Raw genomic sequence first — 22,488 nt, forward strand, 5'->3', positions numbered from 1 at the left:
GAACAAACCTGAAAAAAATTCCAATAACCAGCATCTTAACAACAATACAATTCATAGTCGAAATTGAATGACCCGATTCACTGATGTGAAATCGATACAGGACATCTTCAGCCAAATGTTCAACCAGTGTGCCTCAGAGATAAATACCTGGGCACTGAACACTACAGGTGAAGTTTTCCAGATTCCTTGTATTTCATGCAAGATAATCAAGTGTAAGTTAAATATGCAAACAAACAAGTAATGGCAAATCCATTACCCCTTTAAGTTTCATAAAATTCAGCCCACTGTTGTTTTTTCACATCAAAACAATTCAAAGGGAACATTGTTAGAACATTCTACCACACTGTATGGTCACATGTCTTTGCTAAATTCAAAGTGTTTCCACACATTGGACTGGAATGATGGACTGATGTTTTTTTTGCTGTCATCACTTGTGTTATCCGCTGTGATGGAACTTGGCAGTTTTTTGCGTTACAGTAAAATAAAGCTACCATCTCTCAATCCAAATGGTATCTTCCAATGTTGACTATAATTGACTCATTAAATTTGAAACATTTTTACATTGGTTTAGGTTGATTCCATTTTATTTGATTAAACAACTTCCTTCAGACAGATCGATCGGTTGGACAAATGGATTCATTAATTAATTGTTACACCCATTGCAAATAGTCTTGATTTTCCTCTAATATAAAGAAAGTGTCTGCAACTATTCATTATACCAGACACTTACTAACTTTTCATGAATTCTTGCATCTTCAGATTCACACTCTGGGTTTGTCCTCGTACTAACACACAGAGCTTTCTGCACACTTTTTTTTCCCTTAGCTGGTTATATTTTACAGCTTATATCGGCTTAAGATCTGCTGTACATCAACGATCTCAGGTAGGTGATGGTTCCACTGCGTTTCTTTGAGGTTTAGAACTGAACTTTTGTTTTTTTGAAGAGTTCTCGTGTATTTTTCATTCTAGCCTAAAGGGGGTGCTGTGGAAAGTTTTCCATGCTGTGGAACCCCTATTAAAGACCAAAAAGGACTCAAACATTTATAAGAATTTCATTTATTTCAAAGTTTAAATATGACAAGTAAAGAGACAAATGGCAGAAGCAGGGTGAGGAAAGTCCCGACGTATATTTTCACGTCTAACAGAACACAATCAGACAAAAACACAAACACTTCTGTTTTGGAGAGCAATGCAGTCAGTCTTTTGTTATCCAGGAAATTTAAAGACACGTGGAGCAGGCAGTCACCCTCTGCTGGCTGAAATTGTAATAAACGATGCTTCAAATGCACAGAACAGATTCATCTACTACGTTTTTATTCAAGATTGTTGACTGGGGATGTCCTGTTTAAGGGGTGTGGTTTAAATGAAGAGGCGTAGTTTAGGGAAAGGGGGTGGAGCTTAGCCAGAAGCAGCTTACTTAAATAATTAGACAAATTAAAAACGTAAGCGGGGATGGAGCTCCAACCTCTCTCCCACACCAACAAAAACTGTTAAAAACTATTTTTTGATCACGTGCACATGCATACGTGCACATTAAAGGAGACTTGCTAAGCTATTTTCAGCAGCAGCACAATTAAAGGCAGTCTGGAGCGGTCAAACTGATCGCCGTTCTCCTCCGAAGCAGAGATCGGAGCCTTGCAGGTCCTAGAGGAAGGCCTTGATTGTAAACCTGCTGCAGCATCATACTCATGCAAAGATGGCAGCTTATGCTTCACATAAAAACCTTTGTTTAAAAAAAATACATAAGCATCTGCGCGTGCGTTTCAAGAACATCTTTAGCTAAAAATATTTCTATGTTGGAACCTAAAAGTCATTCTTTGTGAAGGAAAGGCATCGCTGAGTAAAGTGGGACTTCCAGGAGCTGGTCGGAAACTCCTGGAAGTCTTAAAGGACATTTGATGGGACATCATCTCTGAGCCAACAAACACCAGGCTGCTGAAGGAGCTTGAAGACAACAGGACACACCGCCCCCTGCTGGTCATTGAGGCTGAGACTGAGCTACAAACAGAAGATTGGGTCCTTCAGCAGAGTACAGTCTTAAGAGATACTTCTGCATGAAATACAAGAGCTCTGTGTTGAAGACCATAAAGTTTTTAGAATAATGATTTTCTGAAATGTCATGATGTAACAGGAAACTGTCATCCCATGGAAAATTTCCTCAAATCAGGCACTTTGTTAGACACCTTCAGACTTCCTGACTGCTCCTCCCCTACGGGTCTTCATCCTCTGGGATTTGGAGGAGCTGTGTCTGCTGCAGGAGTGCTGTCACTGGTCTGCGGGTACAGCTCAGCGAAAAACCTCACCTCTATTGCTGAAGATTAATGTTCGCTTAGGTTTAAAAGAGAAAATGCATAAATAGAAGGAATCGTCCGGTTGAGCTGGAGCTTCAAAGTGTCTGTGCGACGTTCAAGGCATGGCTCTGGAGGCCGCAATGAACAGCGGCTTTCTCCGTTTAGAGGGTGGGAGGTGGTGTAAGGACAGCTACACCCTCAGAGCTGCTGGCTGCCACCTTGTTGACAGGGAGTGGGGGGGCGTTCAGGCAAAGTACATGGTCCTCAGAGTGTCGTGGTGGATCTGCACAGCTTTGGCCAACGCCTGGGGGTCCCTGCCGTTGCTCTGCCCTGAGATGTGGCTGCCTTCAGCACTGTGGGGGTAGAGACTACGTGAGAGCAGGATCATAGCAGCCGCCCACTAAAATGACATTCTGTCCCAGCATACAGAGATTCCTTCAACACCTGTTCCTGTGTACTTCCGATTTTGTCAATAATTTCTGAAGGTTGAGGTCTCTGTATGACACAAATGAGGACAAAAACACCTTCACCCCCACCTGTCATGCTCCTTGTCTACCAGGTGATAGCGAGCACGGAAGGCCACCAGGTGGGCGTAGTAGGCGGGTGCGGGGATGGATACGGAGCGCGTGCAGCGGACGTAGGTGTGGCACAGCTGGTAGGTGAGCAGCTGGAACTCATCGGCTGTGAAACAGTTGTCGTCCCACAGGATGTGGTAATGTGAAGGCCGGCTTGTGCCCTAGGGAAAGGGGGAGGGGCGGCGTTGCAGTTAAACAGTCAAAAGTCTCCGCCTCAAACCGACTGACAAAAGCAGGACTTTGCAGAGCAGAGCTCACCTGGATCCCAGCGTGGCTGCACAGGTAAAAGTCAAACTCGTACGGGTGAGTGATGTCTGTGTCCACGGTGGTGCCGGCGGGAATGTTCCCGCTCCGTCCGACCTGCCAGCAAACACACGCAGGTCGTCTCAGACACAGACGGTGCAGCATTTCAGTCTTTAGATCTTCAAGGAGCTGCTGTCCTTTGTTTTAGCCCTTGAAGGAGGTTTTGGCTGCAGCTTTAAAGCTGCATCAAACTGTTCAACGCCTGCTTTCGATGCCCCTGCAGTTTGCAATCATCTCTACAACGATTTTATATGTTTGGATGACTTAGAGCAGAGTTCATTAGATAAATATAAAAAGAGGGGAGAATTTTTGAGGTACAAGTAAATGAAACACAGTCGAGATCAGAGCAGCAGTTAAGAAAACTTGTATTTCTCCTTTATTTTTTATTATTTATTATAAATATAGAATAGACTTCAGACTTTAAGTTTCATAAATCATTTCCTCTTGGCTGACAGAAGAACAGAAAGCAGATGTACATTGGAGGAGGAGCTCCATCTCACCCGCTCATTGCGATCAGCACAGAAGAGGCGCGTGTGATGGCGTTTCTGCACGACGATGAAGGTGATGCCCGGCTGGTACTCCTTCTCCAGACTGATGCACGCCTCCCGGATGGCCAGCAGCTCGTAGTACAGCACCTAAAATCATGAGACCTCTGCATCAGTCAGAGTGGACTGGTCACATGGACAGTTTAACAGTTTATGGTAAATGGCGTATACTTATATAGCGCCTTTCTTCCTACAAGGACAAAGCGCTTTACAGTCACAGTCCCATTCACCCAGTCACACACACATTCACACACTGGTGGCGGCTCCGCTGCCGAACACTGGTGCCAACCTCCCACCAGAGGCAAGGCAGGGTTCAGTGTCTTGCCCAAGGATACTTCGACACATGGGCGTACAAGGCGGAAATTGAACCTGCAATCTTACGATCATAGGTCGACCGCCCTACCGCCGCACCGCGGTTTATAAACACTCGCCTCCTGACAAAAGTTGGACTAAGATCTGACCATGTTTTCAGTAAAGCAGCAAACTGTTGTGAGCTGAGGTGAAACCCAGGTTTTTATTCTGAAGATGAACATCTGCTCCATGAACCATCACCTTTAATTTCTGGTTCAAGCAAAAAGAATTATGAGTTGACTAATAGTATGTGTATGTGTGTGTGTGTGTGTGTGTGTGTGTGTGGGGGGGGGGGGGGGTGATATCTGGGTCACATGACTACAGAGCCTCCCACCATTCAGCTGTAATTAAGAAGAACTGATCCCCTCTAGATGAACTGGGAATGGAACTACAAACATTCTGCAGCCCCTAAAAAGTTGGTGAAGAAAACAAAAACCGTGTCTCTAGCAGGAGCCAGCGCCACACTGTGGAGCTCAGAGGGAATGCATGCTCTCTGAGAACAGTAACTAGCCTAGAAGGTGGAGATGGCTGCAGAAACAAGCAAAAAGACGTGCAGGTCCGGATGCCTGCACAGACTCGTGCACATTCCTGACAACAGCAGCATATTTATCATCAACAAACTTTGCTCCTCCTTCCTGCAAGTTTATGAAAACCAGGAGGTCTTTACTCAGTTTTGTCAGGACAAGAAAGAATGAAGAAGTGTGAACCTGTCTGAACTGGCCCTCCGACACCCCGTCTCTGTAGAAAATGATCCTGGTTGGCTTGTAACGGGTGGATTTGTAGAACTGGATCAGGAGCTCCCGCACCATCGATGCCAGGTCCTGGATGATCTCCTGTCTGGGCTTCTGGATCCGAACGGTGGCACAGTACCTGCTGGGGTGGGCATCCATGCTGCCCACCACCTGTGGAGAATCAGGAGAGCAGCAGTCACATGACCTGTGCCGCAGATATCAGCGCTCGAGTCTCCTACGAAGCCTCACCGCTGCGATCGACGGCTTCTTCCCGTCTCCTGCAGGAGGATGAGTGACGTCGGCGCCGAGGAAGATGATGGGCTGCTGAAACACAGACGGTCTGGAGAGAGACGAGAAAAGCTTTTGGTAAAAACTCCCAGCAGAGTTTTTCCTGGAGTTAACGAGTGAGCGCTTAACCGTTACCGCTGGTGTGGAACCAAGATGTTGTTAATCCCGCCCAGTTTCACGTTGATCTTCAGGCAGAGGTTGGAGAGCGTCTGAGGGGACGTCTTCACCACGTTCTTCATCTGGACGCACTGCGTGGCCATGCCCAGGAGCGTGTCTCCCACGCGCTTCACCTCAGCTGTGGGTCAGATCAGACACGTTTCAGATGCAGCGCCACTGCTTCTGCTTTTTTGGTAGGCGTTTTAAAAAAATCTTAATGGAGTATTCCGTCCTAATCCTAATCCCCTCCATTTTTTTAAAACAATTTCTGTTGTGTGACTCATTTTGAAAACCAATCTTCCTATGAGACTTTGATAAGTAATAGATCTGGTGATTTTACAGCTTTGTTTCGGGAACCTATTATTGTTTTGATTCACTTTTATAGGGGAGGTAGGGCTGAATGATATGAGGAAAACCCACGATATTAGTGATTAATATTGCGATGACAATATAACCTGCGATATATGGACAAATAGCAAAAGAACTAAATACATTGTTTCATTTCACTGCAACAGTTTAATTAAGAGTCAGCATAATTTAAATTAGACTCCGAATGCCCCTCGTCTACATAGGAGGCGAACATCAAAGGCTTCATGCTATTGGTCAAATGAATAAAAGGGATTTTTTTGACTCGTTAAATACTTCAAACTGCCATAAGATCGTTTTAGCACATTTAAGGTGACTATTTATTGCGATTTTTTCCGTCTTTTGCAAAGTGATTATTGCACAGCTCGATAACGCGCTAACAATAAAACGCGATAACATTAAATCGCAATAACAATACATTTGTGATTTATTGTCCAGGCCTAAGGGCAGGGGCTTCGCCAAACAGTGGTAAGGATAGGCTCCAGCAACGCCATGACTCCCATTAGGATTAAACGAGTTAAGAAAGCAGATGGAAGCTGCATAAAGTCTAAATTGATCTTCAATACTTGCTGTAGAAATGCCTTCAAATCATTCGACCTAATAGTTTCCGCCAAGAACACTATGGTGAGCCATCATTCCTACCATAGACTGAAGGAAATGATCATTTTATCAGTTCCTACTTTGTTTAGTTTGTGTGAAAAAAAATCTCCAACCAAAGAAAATAGATTTTTTATCAACTTTGAGGAAAAAAAAGGTTGATTTTGCCCGTGACAGTCTGTCCTACCATAGACGGGTGTTTTGCCGGGCAGGATGACGATGATGAGCTGCAGGCCGGTGTAGGTGTTCTTCAGGTGCCTGAACATGGGCTCCACGCTGTCTGCCCCCTGAGCATATTTACAGAAGCACGGCTGTCCTTGGATGGGCATCCCAGCATCCTTAGAGATCTTGCGCAGCTGGTCAGTGAAGCTCCTGCAGGAAACGACGCAGTCAGACCTTCACGTTACCAAAGGAGGACGGGGTTCTGGCGCCGTCAGCATTGAGTGATGATGGGCTAGTCTGCAAAGCAGGGTTTGTTCTGCGCTCACTTCAGGATCTCCTCTCTGCACTGCCTCTGGGTGGCAAAGCAGGCGATGGCCCACACCTTGATCTCCACCCCGGTGTGGAACTGCTTCCCCCTCATGTCCCACACGCCGTGACTGGGCGTGGCCACTGTGCGGTTCTAAAAGGACAGCACAGCATTGATCTGAGGTGGAGCGGGCACGCGCAGCCACAGACGAGCACACAAAGTCAGCTTCTGGAGTCACGAGTCCTTGCTTAAATCACTTTTTGAAAGAAAAAGCAAAGAGAAGACAGTGATGAAGAGGAGCAGCAAAGCAAAGAGAAGCAGATCATACAAAAAAAGAAATTGAGCTGAAGCACATCAAGCATAAACAGAAGGAAACACCCAGTACTTTCACGCAGTATCCTCTGCTGGACTGCAATAATTTCAAAGTTAAAACAAGAGAAGTGCGTCAGCATTTCAGCCACAGAAGCATCTGCTGACACTTCTCCTAATCAAGATTTTCCCAAAACTCTCTGAAATTGACCAAATCCATGAAATTCCTCTGAAAACAATTCCTGAAATGTTCATTTAGAAGGTTTTTCTTCTTTCCAGCTTTCCAGCTTTTTCTGGGATCGTCATATCTGATCAAAATAACAAGGCAAGCCTCCCCCGTTAGTGACAGCCTCGAGGACATTAAATGAGTCTGTCAAACATCTGAGAAACTCAGGCAAATCACGATTTCTCCTCTGCTGCAAACCCTGGAGCTGCACGCCTCCATAACCTCAGGATGAGCTCAGGTGTGCTTAAGTTCCTAATTTCTGCTTCAACCGAGAATTAGCCTGAACAGGTGAGACCACCTACTGTGTCATCTGTTCAGGCGGTTTTGGTAAACCTGGGAGTAAAGGAGGGAAGCTCTGCTGCCTCAAACACACACAAGCACGCTGCAGCTGCACAGGGAGTAATGTTTTTAAAGACGGCAGGTACCAGAAAGGGTTCAGAGCTCACCCTCCCGCCATACTGCAGCATGGGGGCCGGCAGGACGCGGCCCGTCACCTGAGCCATCTCGTCGCACAGGCGGAACTGAAACTCCTGTACAAAGGGATCGGCCCCGTAGTTGGCGTTCCGCACCTGCAGAAGCAGAGCATCTCAGCTGCGGAAACAGAATTGGGTTCTGGGAGGAGAGGCTGGGGCTACCTGACACCCACCAGTCTGCTGATCTCCTCCTGCCGATCGGGCGCAGAGCGGGCGGTGGCTTTGATCATGATGGACGTCTGGTTATCCGTCAGCTTTTTGATGCAGCGTTGACCGACCACAATGTTGCACACCTAACACAGGAACACACTGAGCATGTGCATGAGAACAGCCCCCCCCCCCCCCCCCCCCCCCCCCCCCCCCCCCCCCCCCCAAAGGGATTTTCATGGATCCACATAGAACCAAAGGAAAGGGCCAAGAAGGCCTCACCTCCAGCGGCAGGTACGTGTGCTTTTGCTCCTGTCCCACCTGCAGGCAGGGCAGGTGGGGGTACTTCAGCTGCAGATTGTATTTCTCCCTGAAGTACTGAGCCACTGTACGTTCCACCGTCTGACCGTTCTCCAGCTGCAGAGGGAACCTGCAGATCACAAGAACCTGTTCTTATTGCCCTTTTCCCAACAGGAAGTGGTTCTTTACTGTGGTCCAGCAGAGCTGCCTGTCCGTTCACTTTTTCTGAAATTCTACCAAAAATTGAGCCCGTCAGGGAAAAGCTGCATTTTCTACACCTGATTCTAAGATAAACAGATAAATGTCCATCTCTGGAAGTGAGAACACTTTCAGAAGAACAAGAACGGAACCTGTAACCATCTTTCCTATCACTGCCTGTGTGCTTCTGCTTTCTTCCGTCAGGCAGGCCTGTTCCGCTCCATGCTCGAACACTAATTCTGGCTCAGTCTGTGGAAAATCAACACATTTCTCTGACACCCTGAGAAAATAAGAAAGAAACTAGGACCGGTTTGTGTTGGGAGTCAGCAGCTCTGATTTTGTGTCAGTGTTACGCGGGAACCTACGTCTGCAGGCTGGCGGGGCGCCGTGTCACGTTGCAGACTCTGTACTTTCTCCGCATGGTCCCACAGTGAGTAACTTCCACCTTCAGCCCTGTGGAGGCGTGAGGAGCAACAACAACTGCGGTCAGATGATTCCAGCCTCATATTGGGCTCAGAACAGCTGATGCTCCAAACTGCCGTGTTCACGGTCACTCCTGAGCCTCGCTGCTGTACCTTTGATCTCTTTGGTGAACTTCACCCGGTGGGAGTCGGCGAGGGGACGCGGTTGCTCGTCGATGTTGTGAATGTCCAGAACCTCACACATGAACTGAATGACAGACTGGGCTTTGTAGAAGGCTGTGGCTGACACTGAAATGAGAGCAGTTGAGAGATTTTCACATCTATGAAGCTCAGAATAACGATTCCATCTGAACCTAACACAGAATAACAGCTTCTTAAGATTATAAACTCAGAGGAAAAAAATATTTATTACTGTTATATATAATATAAACAAAATTGATCGATCTGTGACGAGGATTATCTGCATAGTTAAAGGATGCCGCTATTGTTGGAAGAAACCAGAATCAGCATTTTTAAAGTGCAGCTGTGGATCTCAACAGAAATGTTCAAACACCAAAAAGACTCTGGATGATGGTGCTATACTTTAAAATCCTTTTTTTTCCCCCTTTTGCAGATTAAAAGACAAATTAAAATCCACAAAAGCACCACGAAGCCCCATCAAACAGACCACATGTAGACCACAATGCTAGATAGCCGGTTGGTACTGAGATGATCATCATATGAATAAATGTGTACACGGTTTCTGCAGGTCTATACAGTTTGTAACTGTAACTAAAGAAAGAATATAAGTTATAACTTGAAGTTCGTCTAGGTTGTGAACCACCAGGTCTTCTATTATTTTGAAAACATCAGGAGACAGGAGAGGTGATGGATTTTACAAAAAATGTGGACAATTTACACCACAGCTCTTATTAAATTTAACTATATTGAAGTTCCACACGACTTTTTGCAGATTCTGCTCAGTAAGATGTTCAGACTTCTGCTCCACGTTCTCACTGTCAGAGCAATCTTCTCACTCACCATCGATGTTCAGCATCATCTTCCACATGGCCGGCCGCACTGACTGGTGGAAGCCGAACCACACCTCTCTGCCTCCTCCCAGTGTGTAGTCATTGTCCTTAGGGGAGGAGAAGAAGGAGCGCCCTACAGGGGTGTACCTGTCACATGCAGAGAGAACGCATGTGGATCACAGAGGCTAGAGAAGGTCTGGCTGGAACCTCACAATTTTAGAGGAACGTGACGATGCAGGAGATTGAGACCCAACTCCTACTTTTTTCCTTTGATTGTGAGCTTTTTATGCTGATTTTAGGTCCAAACTTCCACGTTATTTCAAGTTTTTTTTTTGAAAAAAGTGATTGATGTAATGTGAGAGGGGGGAAATTTTAATCTAGATTGTTGATTGAAAAGTTTGGAAAACATTGATGTGGACTCACTTCATGGAAGGCAGATGTCTCAGAACGACGTCCACCGCGTGGACGGGGTTGGTGCTGAGCGGCTTGTCCAGGTCCACCGGCTCGGGCGTGCTGCGTCCTTTCAGGATGTCGTGCAGCAAATGCCAGCTGACCAAAGACACAAATTTAAGAGATACCTTGAACGGCCGATCCTTCCCTCCTTCCCCTGGCAGGGTCACATCCAGATCAACCTGCGGGTCATGAGGGTGCAGATGAAAGTTTGGTTGGATAGCTGGATAGCTGGAGGCATTAGCATCGTAGGTGCTGCAGCCTCCTACCCCGCCACTGGCAACAGGAAGTGGGCTGGCAGTGTAGAGGTTTTTCTTCCCATCGTAAACCGGTAGCCGGTCACCAAAGATGGTCACCTTGAAATGCTGCACCATGGAGTCCACCACCTCCCTACAGACAGACAGTCCGTCCGTCCGTCAGCGGACCCCAAACTTTCTTTGAACCTCCCATTTTGCCCCTCTCGCCCCGTTACCTGTTGACCCGGCGGGGGCATTTATCAGGCTTGATGTCCACCTCGTACAGGTACACATCAAGCTTGGGGATGTCCACCTGGAAGCAGTTGGCCAAAAGTTTGATTGCCTTTCCAATGGTGCCATAGCCGGGTCGCTGTGGCAACGAAAACAGGGCTTGGGCTCCAACGGCTCCTACAGAAGAATAAAAATACAAATAAAAAAGATGGAAAAGGTGCTTTCACCTTCACACTTCCTTTAAAAAGTCTTTCAATGTTGTAACTTAAAAGATTCACACTTTTACACTTTGATCAAAACAAACTGATGGCGGCTCCAAGACATCTGGAGCAAATATGTGTAGGTTTGTTGTGGAAATAGCAAGACCACAGGCTTAAGAAAAGGTAGAGTTCGGTGCTCTGAGTTTTCCTGACTGACACGGTTTCTATCAGGGGGAAGAGGATGGGTGACGGAGGGTTTGGGAACAATTTTGATCCCATTTCTAAAAATGCCAAATTGGAAAAGATCTTTTGGAAGGAAAGAGAATAAAAACATCACAAAGCCACAGTTAATGCTCACTTTCTGTTGGTACATCCCCACAGATCACTTCCTCCCCTGAGCCGTTACCATGACAACGGTACCCATGGTTTTCTAATTCAGCTGCCTGGAGAAAAACAGCATCTATCTTCAACTCTACTAAAATTAGATGTCAAACCAGTATGGAGGAAGAAACAGGTGAATGAGAAGAGAATCGATTTTTTCAGTTCTAGGAAACAAAATTCATGACAGAGAAGTTGCATTTCCTGTAAGAAAAAAAAACGCATAAACACCTGCTGATGCTGATGTTAAATTAAGAAAGCATAAAAAATGCACCACAGACGTTAAAACTAGCAATTAAAAAGATGTTTAGTCTAATTTGGGATGAGTTTTCTTTGAGTTCTGCAGCATCATCCATTTTTGTCTGAAAGCCTCTTTCTGTAAGTCGACTCATGAACTCTGATCTGAATTGAATCAAGCAAGGTCTCCATTTCTTTCCATCGTCTTCTCTGATGACCCAATGCATGAATCCTACTTTTCCCTTTGCTCGTGTTGATTTTAGCTGACTCAGACTTTCAGCACTAGTCACGTTATTTCAGAAAACAGCTAAACTGTTTTCAAGAAGGACCAAAGCAGACTGTTGTTAATCAGGAACATTTTCTGTCCTTCAACATCCTCGCCCAGATGTTCCTCATAGTATGTTGTCAAGAGTGTGATCACATCTGCAGTCACCTATTGGTGCTGCACCATTAGAGACTCAAAGAGGCCAAGCAAACTGATGAAGAAAGCCGGTTTTGTTCTGGAGCCTCCAGACCTGATTAGGATGCTTCAAAAGATGAAAACCATTGTGGAAGATCTGGAAGTTCTTTTTAGCCCAGTAACAGAAATTGATGGGGAGCAAGTGACAGCTGGAAAATCTCTGCAGAGTTCCAGGTTGGCCCTGAGGCTTCTTCCAGGTGGAATACGCTGGAAACTCCTTTGCTGGAGGCCGACCCAGCCTGACCCCTACACCAACTCAACCTGCTCCTCTATCCAGAGAAGCAGGCGTTCTGCACTCACTTCCACCCAGATAACTGACCCCCCCCCCCCCCCCCCCCCCCCCCTCCTTTAGGAAGAATATCCATTTAAGTTCCATTCCTATGAGCAGCCCTCCATCTAACAGCATCGGGGGGAGCTGCAGCTCTTTCCCGCCGCAGCATCACTCATCCACGCCCTGACTCACATGTGGTCAATCCGATCCGCGTCACCACAGCAACAACGGCCATACACTTGAGGCACGCGCACACCTGGCGGGTTTCCTACCACGTGATCGCTCAGACAAAACCACGAGGCCGGTTGTTTGGGCCCGGAACGGAACGTTATGTGACCGACGGGGGGAGTCAGAAATGACCCGGTTTTTAGGCTGAACTGCTTCTACGGCGGAACCAACACATAACCACCGTTGTTCTGAAGAGCCCACCTGTTGTTCCGATTTCCATTCATGAGGTCCGTATCCGGGTGACCCGGTTCTCCCCACCCTGTGGCCGATATTCAAGCGCCCAAGTCCAAGAACTTCCCCGCGGGGTTCGGAGTCCTCTCCTCGGACCGGACAGTTTTGGATTGGCCAGAATACGGCGGCCTCGGTTCTGCTGTGTTCTGTTTGCTGGAGGGGAAAGAAGAACAGAGTTAAAAATGGGTCCAGAGCCGTTCTTCTGTCACTTTATGTTTGGACTTTGGTGACATTCCTTTCCGGCGGATGGAGGCTGGTAGCTGAATTAGCTTTCAAAATGTCGCTCATCCTTACCTACCCGGAACAGCGGATTGGTTCTTCTGTTGGGCCGAGGTGACAGTCCGGTGTGTGCTGCACTTTATCAGGTGTGGGGCTTCACCTGCCCGGCGTCCTCCTCCGTAAGAACCGGTCTGAATTAGCTCTCACATCGCTTTCCTTCCGCCTGACTAGCAAGCTAACGGAAACGGATGTACATAACTTCCGGGTATGGCCTTCAGAACAAAAGCTGGACTCCTTTAATAAAATATATTTTTCTACAAACGTGAGGCGGATCAAACGAACTAAGGCAGGAAAAATAAATTAGCTATTTAAAAAAAATCCTAATTTCTTTCTATTTTGAGAGAAACACGTATTTTAAAGTTCGTCTACTCACAAGCTTCATTCTGTGCACAGTCATTAGTGTTGCCTGGTCATACCCATCTACCTGCTAAATTTGGGTACAATCTCAACAGGTTACCAACAATCTCGCACAACTTGTCGACCTATAGTTTTTGTATATAGCGAGAGTAATACATGTGTATAAAGTGGAAAAATAAACTCAGAGATTCTTGTTGTGTGATGACAACTGTGACCTCTTGCTGAAGCTAATAACTGTGTGACAGTGCAGTGCATGCTTGAAAAAAAAAACACCAAAGAAATACCACACATAAAATGTAAGTAATGAGTGACAAACAAAATAAAGTAAAAGAAAAAAAACTGCAGTAAAGTGAAAAAGAAAAAAAGAAAAGTAATTAATAAATTTGTTTTGCCTTTCAAATAAAGGGAATTGAATATCTGATTATCTCTAACTTTTCTTGTTTGAAATGTAAAGGTACTTTTTTTTATTGTGTCTAAATCGCAGTCAAAAAATTTAGAAATTTCAGACTAGAAGACATAAAATAAATTTAAAAATACATTTGATTCAATAATTGACAAAAACACACGAGTTCAAGCTTAAATAAATCATATTTTGACATTTACCTTAAAACATTAACTTTTGTCATAATTAAATATAGCTTCTGGCGAAAGGCTTTATTTTGAAGGAGAATCGTTTTTTTCGATGTGCACATGCCCAGTTCAGCTACTTTATCCTCTCTCTCTCTCCCCCCACTCAGGGAAACTCGTGAAGAGTTGCGTCACTTCCGTGGACTTCTGACGTTATCTTTGTTTTGTAAGTTGCAATTGTTCAATAAAAAAAAAAAAAAAAAAAAAAAAAAAAAAAAAGACGTGTCTGTCTGTACATAAAGAAAAAATTGCATCAATGGCAAATTTAAATGTGATCAATTTTGTCAATCATCTTTGAGTCCAACTGTTCCTGAGAGAATTCTAAAACCATAAAAAACACATAAATAATGAGCAACTTTGGCTTCATTACATTAAAACTTTTTTTTCAGTGGAACATCAACATTTTAGTGAACAAGAAATGCTGCGTTTAAGTGTCATCTCTGATGAGTAATGGTGACGAGTCATGCTGGAAAGTTTTAGGTCAGGCTGTTAGTGAAAGGGCTGATAGTTCTATATTAATGTCACAGAAAGAACAGTTATTTTCTGGAAAACAGAAACGTATGTGTAATAGTTCCTTGCATGGATAGACTGCATTCATTATTTTAAAATGGATCTCTTTGGAAAAAGTGAGATCTTAACTTGCTTGTTTCTTTTTTTGTGTAATGGTGTGACATAGAATGATTTTTGTAAGATGTTGGAAACAGTTCTCTAACAAGCAAAGATCGCATAAATGAGTTTGGAAGTTTTGAGTTAACCGGTGGACAATCAAACAACAGAGATGGAAGCTGAACTTGAACATTTTGAACCAGACTGGGGGACATTTGGATCAAAGTCTGAGGGATTGCTTTGTTCACATTGTTGTATTGTTTTCCATAATTCAATCTAAACTTACTGGAAAAAGTTTCAATTGAGGCAATGTTTCCATTATCAGTCATAATATGTAATAAAATACGTTTTGTAAAATATTGATTTGTTCCTACATAAAATATACCGACAGTTCCATATAGGAGTGTTGTGTGGACTGAAGTTGTGTTTGAATATGAGTTTCCACAGTAACACCTGCTGATGATAAGTAGAAAGTTTGATAGGAAGTTAATCAAAGTCACATTTTAGAAGGAATTCAATGCCCCCTAGATGAGAGAAAATGTTTGAAGGAATATGAAACCAAATTTTTCCTTCATTTTGCAGAAAAGACCTAAGCCAAATTATTTTAATCATACCATCCAAACTTTCAAAGTCTGGCTTTAAATCCATCTTGTAATCCTGAATTATTGTTCTTTTTTATGTAATGAGTTTTGTTTTTCCAGATGAAGTTAAAATTGGCCTGGATCATTGCTTTCCTTGCCGATTCAGGAATTGGGAGTGAATATGCTGGATAAATGAATCTGGATAAACATTCTAATTTAGTGAGAAACACTTTACCCAGAATAGAAATGTCACGCTGTGACCACATGTTTAAATTGACTTTACACTTTTCTAAGGTTTTCCATAAGTTCATTTCCTCCATTGTTTTGTTATCTTTGGTAATATGAACTCCAAGATATTTCACAACAGTCCTAACAGGTATGTTATGAATAACTGACTGATCAGAATGGTGAATTGGCTACAATTCACAATTGCTGAGATTTAGTTTTAAACCAGATGCTTTAGGGCAGATAGTTCTGGAGTGGGAAGGTGAGCGTTTGTTCCTCTGGTGCTGAGCCTCAAATGTCAGTCTGGAAACCATAAAAAACTGAATATGGACTTGAAACTAAGCAAGCCGGAAGATGGTTGTTTTTTAAATGTTTTACGTGGAATTTAAATGAGGTTTAAGTAATAATACTTACTATCATGCTGCTTGTAGGCCATGAAAATGAGTCAACGGGAAGGTGGAATTATTGCAAAATGATTTAAACCTGAACGAAAAAGTTTGATTTGGAGTTCAGGAACGATGGCAGAAAGAAAGAAAGGTAATGGCACGGACACAGTAAAAAACTAAAATTACATTAGATAAAATTTGAAATTAAGATTAACGAAGAAAACAGATGACTTGTGTTAATATTTATTCATGATTTTTTTTTTCTTTTTAGAAACTATGACTCAACTGCGTTACCCCTCAGAACCAGACGGAGGCGCCAAAGCAGTTATTTTACGGCAGCGGAGGTGTAGTCAGCTGCAGTGGTCCGCCCGTACTGCAGGTGTCGCTAACACCAATTATTACACTCGGAGCCTGCAAAAGAAGAACCGGCAGCACCTTGCAATGATCAGGAGCATAGCTCGTAGTCGATGAAACCCAAATGGAGACGGTTCTGAACTGCTTAAAGCGGCGGCCGGACGCAGTGGCTCGGCTGATCTGCTTCCCGTGGGCGGGTGGAGGCTCTGCGCACTTCGCGCGCTGGGGACGTGTGATGGACAGCGTGGAAGGTAACTCACCTGAGAACAGAGTCCACGCATTTGACACTGTTGGTTACGAATCTCAGGCTGATCCACTTTGATTACCAGGAGAAAAAAAAAACACCACAGAATGGGGACAGATTAGATCCGGAATAAGGTCCAGAGTTCGTAGATTTAAGTGGAAGTAGGAACTTATATGTTTTGAATCACGTGATCACCTCAGAAACTCAGAATTTCTTCTCTTTAATAAAATATCCATTTAAAACCTATTTATTTGATCAAATTGAGTAAATTTCTGTTGACATGCATAAAAGAAGCAAAATTGCTTTTAATTTTTTGTATTATTTGTATACATTTGTTAAGTTTAAATCACTGTCATGTAAAATGCATTTTTTATAACTAAACTAACTTTGTTTTGAATGGAAACTAGAAAAACCATTAATTGATTTTGAACAATATAGAAACATATATTAAGTATGTATATAAATACATAAATCAAGTACTCAGTATGTTGGCAGTGACAGTTGCAGTGACTCAACACACAAAGCCCCCCTAAAACATAAACATGCATTTAACCAGTAATTTAAGTTCATTTAACCAGTGCAAGGGTTCAAAAAAGTATCAGTGTCAGTCATTGATTATGCAAGTTGTTCTACTTACAAAGTTAAGAGGTCTGTACCGTTCAACTGTGTGAGACTGAAGGGGAAAAAAAAGACCTGGTTTTATCAGTTAATCCGTGTTGCCCAGCAACAGCCCCAAAACACCACAGCTTTTAGAAGCTCGGCATGGACAATTGGACCAAAATAGCTGCAATAGAGAGTGTAAACTTGGCGAAGACCTACAGGAAACCTTTGAGCTCTGTCAGTAAAACCGGGGTCGCATTCATCGATAAATATGTATGGATTGGCCTTTGCCTATTTGCGTGAGTCATGTCAACAGAACCGTGCGAACCAAAAAAATAGGGCTAAACTCCCTCATTTCCTAACCGATTTTCACAAAACATAGCTCGAATTAAAACTTGGAAAATTATTGATCTTGTGGTATGTTTAAACATTTATTATCTCTTAAGGTTCATCTGTGAAAAGTATAAGAACTGTGGCTTCTAGCGTTGCAGGTAACAAATTGCTGTCAAATTTAATTTAAATATCCGTGATTTTTCAGTTTGCCCATGTGCCAAAATCCATGACAGAGCTTGTAAATGATTGTCACCCAAGCCCAAAAACAAGGGGGATTATTGAAGTTCAATAGCATTCATGGCTGATAACCTGGATAAAGTGAAGTAAGAAAGCCCTTTTCCTATTAAGAATACCTCAAAGAGCTGAACAAAGTAAGAAAAAGAAAAAAAACTCTCTTTACGCCTACAAATAAAATTAGGTAAGCAACACCTTGTAAAAATCTACCATAATAAAAATAAACAATAGAAGACTATAACTTTTATTGTCTTTTATTTTTGCATTACATACATGTCAGTTATGTCTCAATAACCTTTAAGAATTACATTCAAATAGACGTTTTCATATGTCTTTGATAATAAATCAGTCTCGTCTTCCATCCATCATCTCTCAGATTTCACATTTCCAAATCCTTACTCCTGTTTTTTGTCTAGATTTTTTTTTTAGAAGATAAATTTCTCGAAAGATGGGCTTTAATCTTTCTTAAAACCTCTAAATGTTTTAATTTTCTGCATGGTTGTGCTTAAGGTTGCTGCAAAAATCAACTGGATTTTGTTTTCTATTTCAAATCACTTTTATTCATAAAGGATTTTAGAAACAACACAGCTGGATGTTTTTATAGATCTAAATGAAAGCTAACAAATCTAAAAAAAAAAAAAAACTAAATTAAGAATTTTAAATCCAACATCCATCATATTTAATATCAATCAATTACTGTAGTAGATATTTCATCACAAGAGGTGATATAACGCCTCCACATGATCAGGAGAGCTTCTGTTTGTGTCAACAGAGACATTTTATTATCTCCACGGAAAAAAACATTTGTGAGGACTTTGTGTGTTTTCTCAGGGAGGTTCAGGCTTCATTGCAGCTTAGAGTTCAGTTCATTTCAGAGTAACTTGGACCTGCGATCTGGAACAGACCTCCCTCCCTTCAGGTTCAAAGACCACTTCAGGTGATCACACTTGGCTGTGCTTCTCTTTATCTCTCAGATAGCATTCAACGCAAAGATCCACGGAAACATCATTCCGATTAAGTTCCAGTTGAATCTTTAGAAGAAACGTTTTACCTGGAGGTTAATAAAGCTAACTGATTAGATTTTTTTTCATTTCAGGGTTCTGTGGGTAAACTAATCATCAAGTCGTTCTTCTCCAACCTTTCTGTACTCAGACTCTTTTGAGAACCCAAAAAAAACATGCAACATTTTATTATTGCATACCTGCAACGCAGCAGCAGATGATTTGTGAGTCTTGCATCCTCTGAGGAGTTTAAGCTAAAAACGACTAAAATTAGTTTATTTCTTTTTGTTACAAAATAATTATAGTTTAATAAAAAAAAATGAAGGGAACAATTCCATATTGAAAGTTAAAAACAAATCACATTAATAACCAAATAGCACCAAAACATTTTCACACACTCTTCACAGAAATTTAGAGGTTTTTTGAGGTATTTCTGATGATTTTTTTCTAACAGCTGAGCAATGTCTGATAGTGGGTCACCATAAAAAATAAAAATCAACAAATATTGGAGAATAAAGTTGTAAAATTATGAAAAAGTCAAAGTTTTACGAGAATAAAGTTTTACAGTTATGAGAAAAATTATAAATAAATTCAAGAATTTAGAAGAGTAGAGTCGTAAATTTATGCTTGAAAGTCATGGAAAAGGTCACGCTTTATGGAAAATAAAATGTTACATGTAGCTTTTAGAGAAACATTACTAATATACAAGTTGCAGACAAATCAGATAAATTGGTCTTACATCACACTGCTTAGGATTCTAGCTGAATCCACTTTACTGTTTTTGTTAATGTACAGTGCTATTTTTTTTTTAAATTTAAAACCATATTTAAAAAAACTTGACTTTTTTCCGGTAAAATTACAACTTTTTTAATCAGAAATAAAATATTGACTTTCTTTTCATAATTTTGCAACTTCTCTTAAACTTTTGAGCATTTTTCTAATCATTTTATGAATTATCTTTTTTCTTCTTTTATGGTGGCCCTAATAGTTTTGTAAAAATGAATTGAAATCTTCAGGTTTTGTTTCTTTTTTATATTTTAACGCCGGAAAGCCTGCAATGTTTTAGTTCGACCAGAAGGGTTAAGAGTGACATGCTTAAGTTGCTGTGCTAAATGTTCCAGAAACATTCCATAAACGTTATCAATTCCTGCTAGGAAACTTTGTGTTCTTTGTCTTAGATTTAAATAAATGAATCGATAAAGTTTCACTCCTCGGATATTTTAAAATCAAGCTAAGATGTGGCAAAGCATGCTGGGATTTTAGTTTGAAAAAAATGCTTTTGGGAGGGACAGAAGAAAGTAAAGTTATAAACTCAGCTGATAGAGAAAATTCTGGATTAACAGTGGTCATGTTAGGGCAGGGGTGTCAAACATACGGCCCGCGGGCCTTATCCGGCCCGCCAGGTGGTTTACTCCGGCCCACACATGAAGAGTAAAATTCATAAGGATGATTAAAAAAGAAAGCAAGTTTCTAGTCCATTCCTGTGGAAAGTTATGATTTTTTAAAGAAATAACCGAAATGTGCAATTCCGCCACTAGGGGGAGCAAAGGAAAGGAAAAACAGTTGAAACAGCATATCTCTGCACGTGCCAAAAGCGAAACATAACAGCTCTGCGTCTGGGTAGGATGAACCTTGGTTCCCTATGAGCCTTACTGCTCTTATCTTGCTATAAGGATGATCATTAGCGACACCCTAACGACCAAAATCTTGTCGAACGTGAAGTGGAGTTAAGAGCCTTCCAGGAAAAATGGACAGTTTTTTCTTTCTTTCACGAAGCTGAATGCAAAACCCAAATGCTTTGTATGTCATCAACAACGCAGTGCTCAAAGAATATGACATTCAGCACCGCTAAGAGACTTACCATAAAGAAAAGTTTTTGGATTGCTTCAGTGTCAGATGTAAAATATTCAGTCTGTATTAATTTGAATAGACCAACTTTTCTTTAATTGAAATTAATTTTATTTGAGATCCATTGGCCCCAAGTGATTAGGCTACTATGTTGATTGAGGCATTTTCTCCAAAAGAAAAACTAAAACAATGCTGTTATTTTGCTTTTATGTTACTGGTCCGGCCCACTTGAGATCAGACGGGTTAAATGTGGCCCCCGAACCAAAATGAGTTTGACACCCCTGTGTTAGGGTGTCCGGACGGGGAAAGAGAAGAGCATCTGAAGGGGGCGGGGCATCAGAATTCAAAACTTTATTCATCTTCCAGCGTGGCGTATGAAAAAGCCATGTTTAGTTCAAATCCTGACGTGATGTTGGGTCTTTCAGTGTTCGCACTCAAACTTCCGGGTCGAGAAACGCGATTCAGGGAGCCGTTCTTCCAGAACATGGAGCAGATTGTGGAAGAGGTTGTTGCCGCTCTGCTGCCTATGCTGGATGAGAAGCCGTTTGCTCTGTTTGGGCACAGGTAAGATGAAGGTGAAGAACTTTTTTGGCTGCTCTGAGGAGCCCTCATCTTTGTTTCCTCTGTTTTAGTTTTGGTGCCCTCACGAGCTTTGCTGTCGCCGAACGTCTGAAGAAACAGCACAATGTGGAACCGGTCCACATGTTCCTGTCCGGCGCTCCCGCCCCCTTTGTGAGTCAGAGCGTCACCTGAGGATAAAGGAAGGTAGCAGAGGAGTGAAATGCTGATTGTTCTTTCAGTCGGAGATCCGTCTGAAGTCACAGAGGAGAAGTGAGCTATCAGACGAGGACTTCCTGCGGTGGTTATCTTCGATGGGAGGTACTCCTCCTGAGCTGCTGGGGAACCCGGAGGTACTGCAGTTCTTCCTCCCCGCACTCAAGGCCGACCTGCACGTGGTGGAGAACTACAGGTGAGCATCCGTCGCACGTTGACCCCGTTTGCCAAGCCTCCTGGTGACGGCTGTCTCTACTGCAGGTGTGCCAGGCCAGAGCGTCCCCTTCTCCACTGCTCGCTGTCCTGTTTGGACGGAAAAGACGACCTTCCTCACAATTTACAGGGTCAGCCTCAGGAAGTCCACACGGACGGCACTCGCTCAGGTCCTCCCAAACTCACCCTGTCTGTCTGTGTGTTTTCTGAACAGAGTGGAGATGCATCACATCTGGGGAGTTCACCATCAGGATGTTCGACGGCGCTCACTTCTACCTGAAGGATCCAGGAAACGAAAAGCTCCTGCTGGACCACATGTTGAAGCACCTGGAGGCATCACAGCTGGATTATCTGTGACCTCTCATCTACGTCCACTGATTTCATGAACTTTGGCACAAAGCATGGAGTCAAATCAAAGTGGACTCATTCTTTTTAGGATGAGCCTCGTGTTTTTATATTTGCCTCCTCTTCACCTTTGACACTGAAGTCTAAATATGAAGACTGATCAACAGGAGGCTTTTAATGTACCCGGCGCCCCTGAACATGAATCACTTTTATCTTTAGTGTTTAATTGTCTGGGTTTTATTGTGTGTTAATTTTATTGCTCTTGTTTTAGGAGGTGGGAGGCCTGCCGCGTCTAGTGGTGGTTTTCCCCATCATGTGTGCAGTGCTTCACAATAATGGTGCTGATTGCTTTTGTTTTCATGTAGTTTTAACCACATCGGTAAGCTCCCCCTCCAGAATATTTTTTTTACTGACTTTTATTGAGGATTGTTGTTTTTATTAAGGATTCTTCTTAACATTGTGTTAAATGGAAATCTAATAAATTCTATTTTAAAGCAACCCACAGCCTCTGCCTTGGAGATGAGACCTAAACCTGCTTTTGTCTAATCTTTGGTGTTGTTGAGATCTTTTAGCCATGCTGCCACATTATCAATGATGGACAAAGTTCCTAAGAAACATCAGTTACATGAAACTGTTTAGGGCTGATGTGAATGTATGGAGGATCCTAGCAAAGCTTCCCTAAGATCTGAGCTCCATGGTTGCTAAGCTGCTCTCCTAAAGAACCAGGCAATCCTGGTTTCACATGTTGGCATGGAGAGGAAAACCGATTTCATCTCTACAAGAACCTCTTTCCCGAAGAGGA

General features: G+C 42.8%; 2 protein-coding genes across 5 annotated transcripts; one reads left to right on the forward strand and one right to left on the reverse strand.

Moving 5' to 3' along the window:
- Positions 1 to 1,040: 1,040 nt before the first annotated feature.
- LOC101165653 (protein argonaute-3) lies at positions 1,041 to 13,563 on the reverse strand. 3 transcript variants are annotated; one of them, XM_023960016.1, is made up of 20 exons: positions 12,978 to 13,563; positions 12,650 to 12,832; positions 10,680 to 10,851; positions 10,477 to 10,597; positions 10,181 to 10,389; positions 9,768 to 9,904; positions 8,901 to 9,035; positions 8,691 to 8,778; positions 8,110 to 8,257; positions 7,854 to 7,973; positions 7,633 to 7,776; positions 6,692 to 6,825; positions 6,391 to 6,575; positions 5,220 to 5,379; positions 5,046 to 5,136; positions 4,773 to 4,967; positions 3,670 to 3,804; positions 3,125 to 3,226; positions 2,828 to 3,027; positions 1,041 to 2,644 (listed from the first exon to the last, which is right to left on the reverse strand). In XM_023960016.1, exons 2-20 carry the CDS (start codon positions 12,666 to 12,668, stop codon positions 2,536 to 2,538), a joined length of 2,604 nt encoding a protein of 867 aa, XP_023815784.1. In that variant the 5' UTR covers positions 12,669 to 12,832; positions 12,978 to 13,563; the 3' UTR covers positions 1,041 to 2,535. The 3 variants fall into 3 exon arrangements, with proteins under 3 accessions (XP_023815784.1, XP_023815785.1, XP_023815786.1); XM_023960017.1 differs by having other exon boundaries at positions 12,974 to 13,563; XM_023960018.1 differs by having other exon boundaries at positions 7,654 to 7,776; positions 12,978 to 13,561.
- Positions 13,564 to 16,036: 2,473 nt separating this feature from the next.
- On the forward strand, positions 16,037 to 22,184 carry olah (oleoyl-ACP hydrolase). 2 transcript variants are annotated; one of them, XM_004074120.4, is made up of 6 exons: positions 16,037 to 16,345; positions 20,780 to 20,918; positions 20,987 to 21,086; positions 21,155 to 21,324; positions 21,390 to 21,472; positions 21,556 to 22,184. In XM_004074120.4, exons 1-6 carry the CDS (start codon positions 16,219 to 16,221, stop codon positions 21,696 to 21,698), a joined length of 762 nt encoding a protein of 253 aa, XP_004074168.1. In that variant the 5' UTR covers positions 16,037 to 16,218; the 3' UTR covers positions 21,699 to 22,184. The 2 variants fall into 2 exon arrangements, with proteins under 2 accessions (XP_004074168.1, XP_020562901.1); XM_020707242.2 differs by lacking the exon at positions 16,037 to 16,345 and having other exon boundaries at positions 20,546 to 20,918.
- The last annotated feature ends 304 nt before the right edge of the window (positions 22,185 to 22,488 follow it).

This window comes from Oryzias latipes, chromosome 11 (genome assembly GCF_002234675.1).
Source record: "Oryzias latipes chromosome 11, ASM223467v1".
Lineage (NCBI taxonomy): Eukaryota > Metazoa > Chordata > Actinopteri > Beloniformes > Adrianichthyidae > Oryzias > Oryzias latipes.

Coding starts and splice junctions, on each gene's coding strand:
- LOC101165653 (XM_023960016.1), bottom strand. Junction 8,258..8,690: donor CGCCCCGCCAGCCTGCAGAC/GTAGGTTCCCGC, acceptor TGTGATCTGCAG/GTTCCCTCTGCAGCTGGAGA. Junction 5,137..5,219: donor ATCTTGGTTCCACACCAGCG/GTAACGGTTAAG, acceptor GTCTCTCTCCAG/ACCGTCTGTGTTTCAGCAGC.
- olah (XM_020707242.2), top strand. CDS start 20,602: ATGTGGCCCCCGAACCAAAATGAGTTTGACACCCCTGTGTTAGGGTGT. Junction 20,919..20,986: donor TTTGCTCTGTTTGGGCACAG/GTAAGATGAAGG, acceptor CCTCTGTTTTAG/TTTTGGTGCCCTCACGAGCT. Junction 21,325..21,389: donor CACGTGGTGGAGAACTACAG/GTGAGCATCCGT, acceptor TCTCTACTGCAG/GTGTGCCAGGCCAGAGCGTC.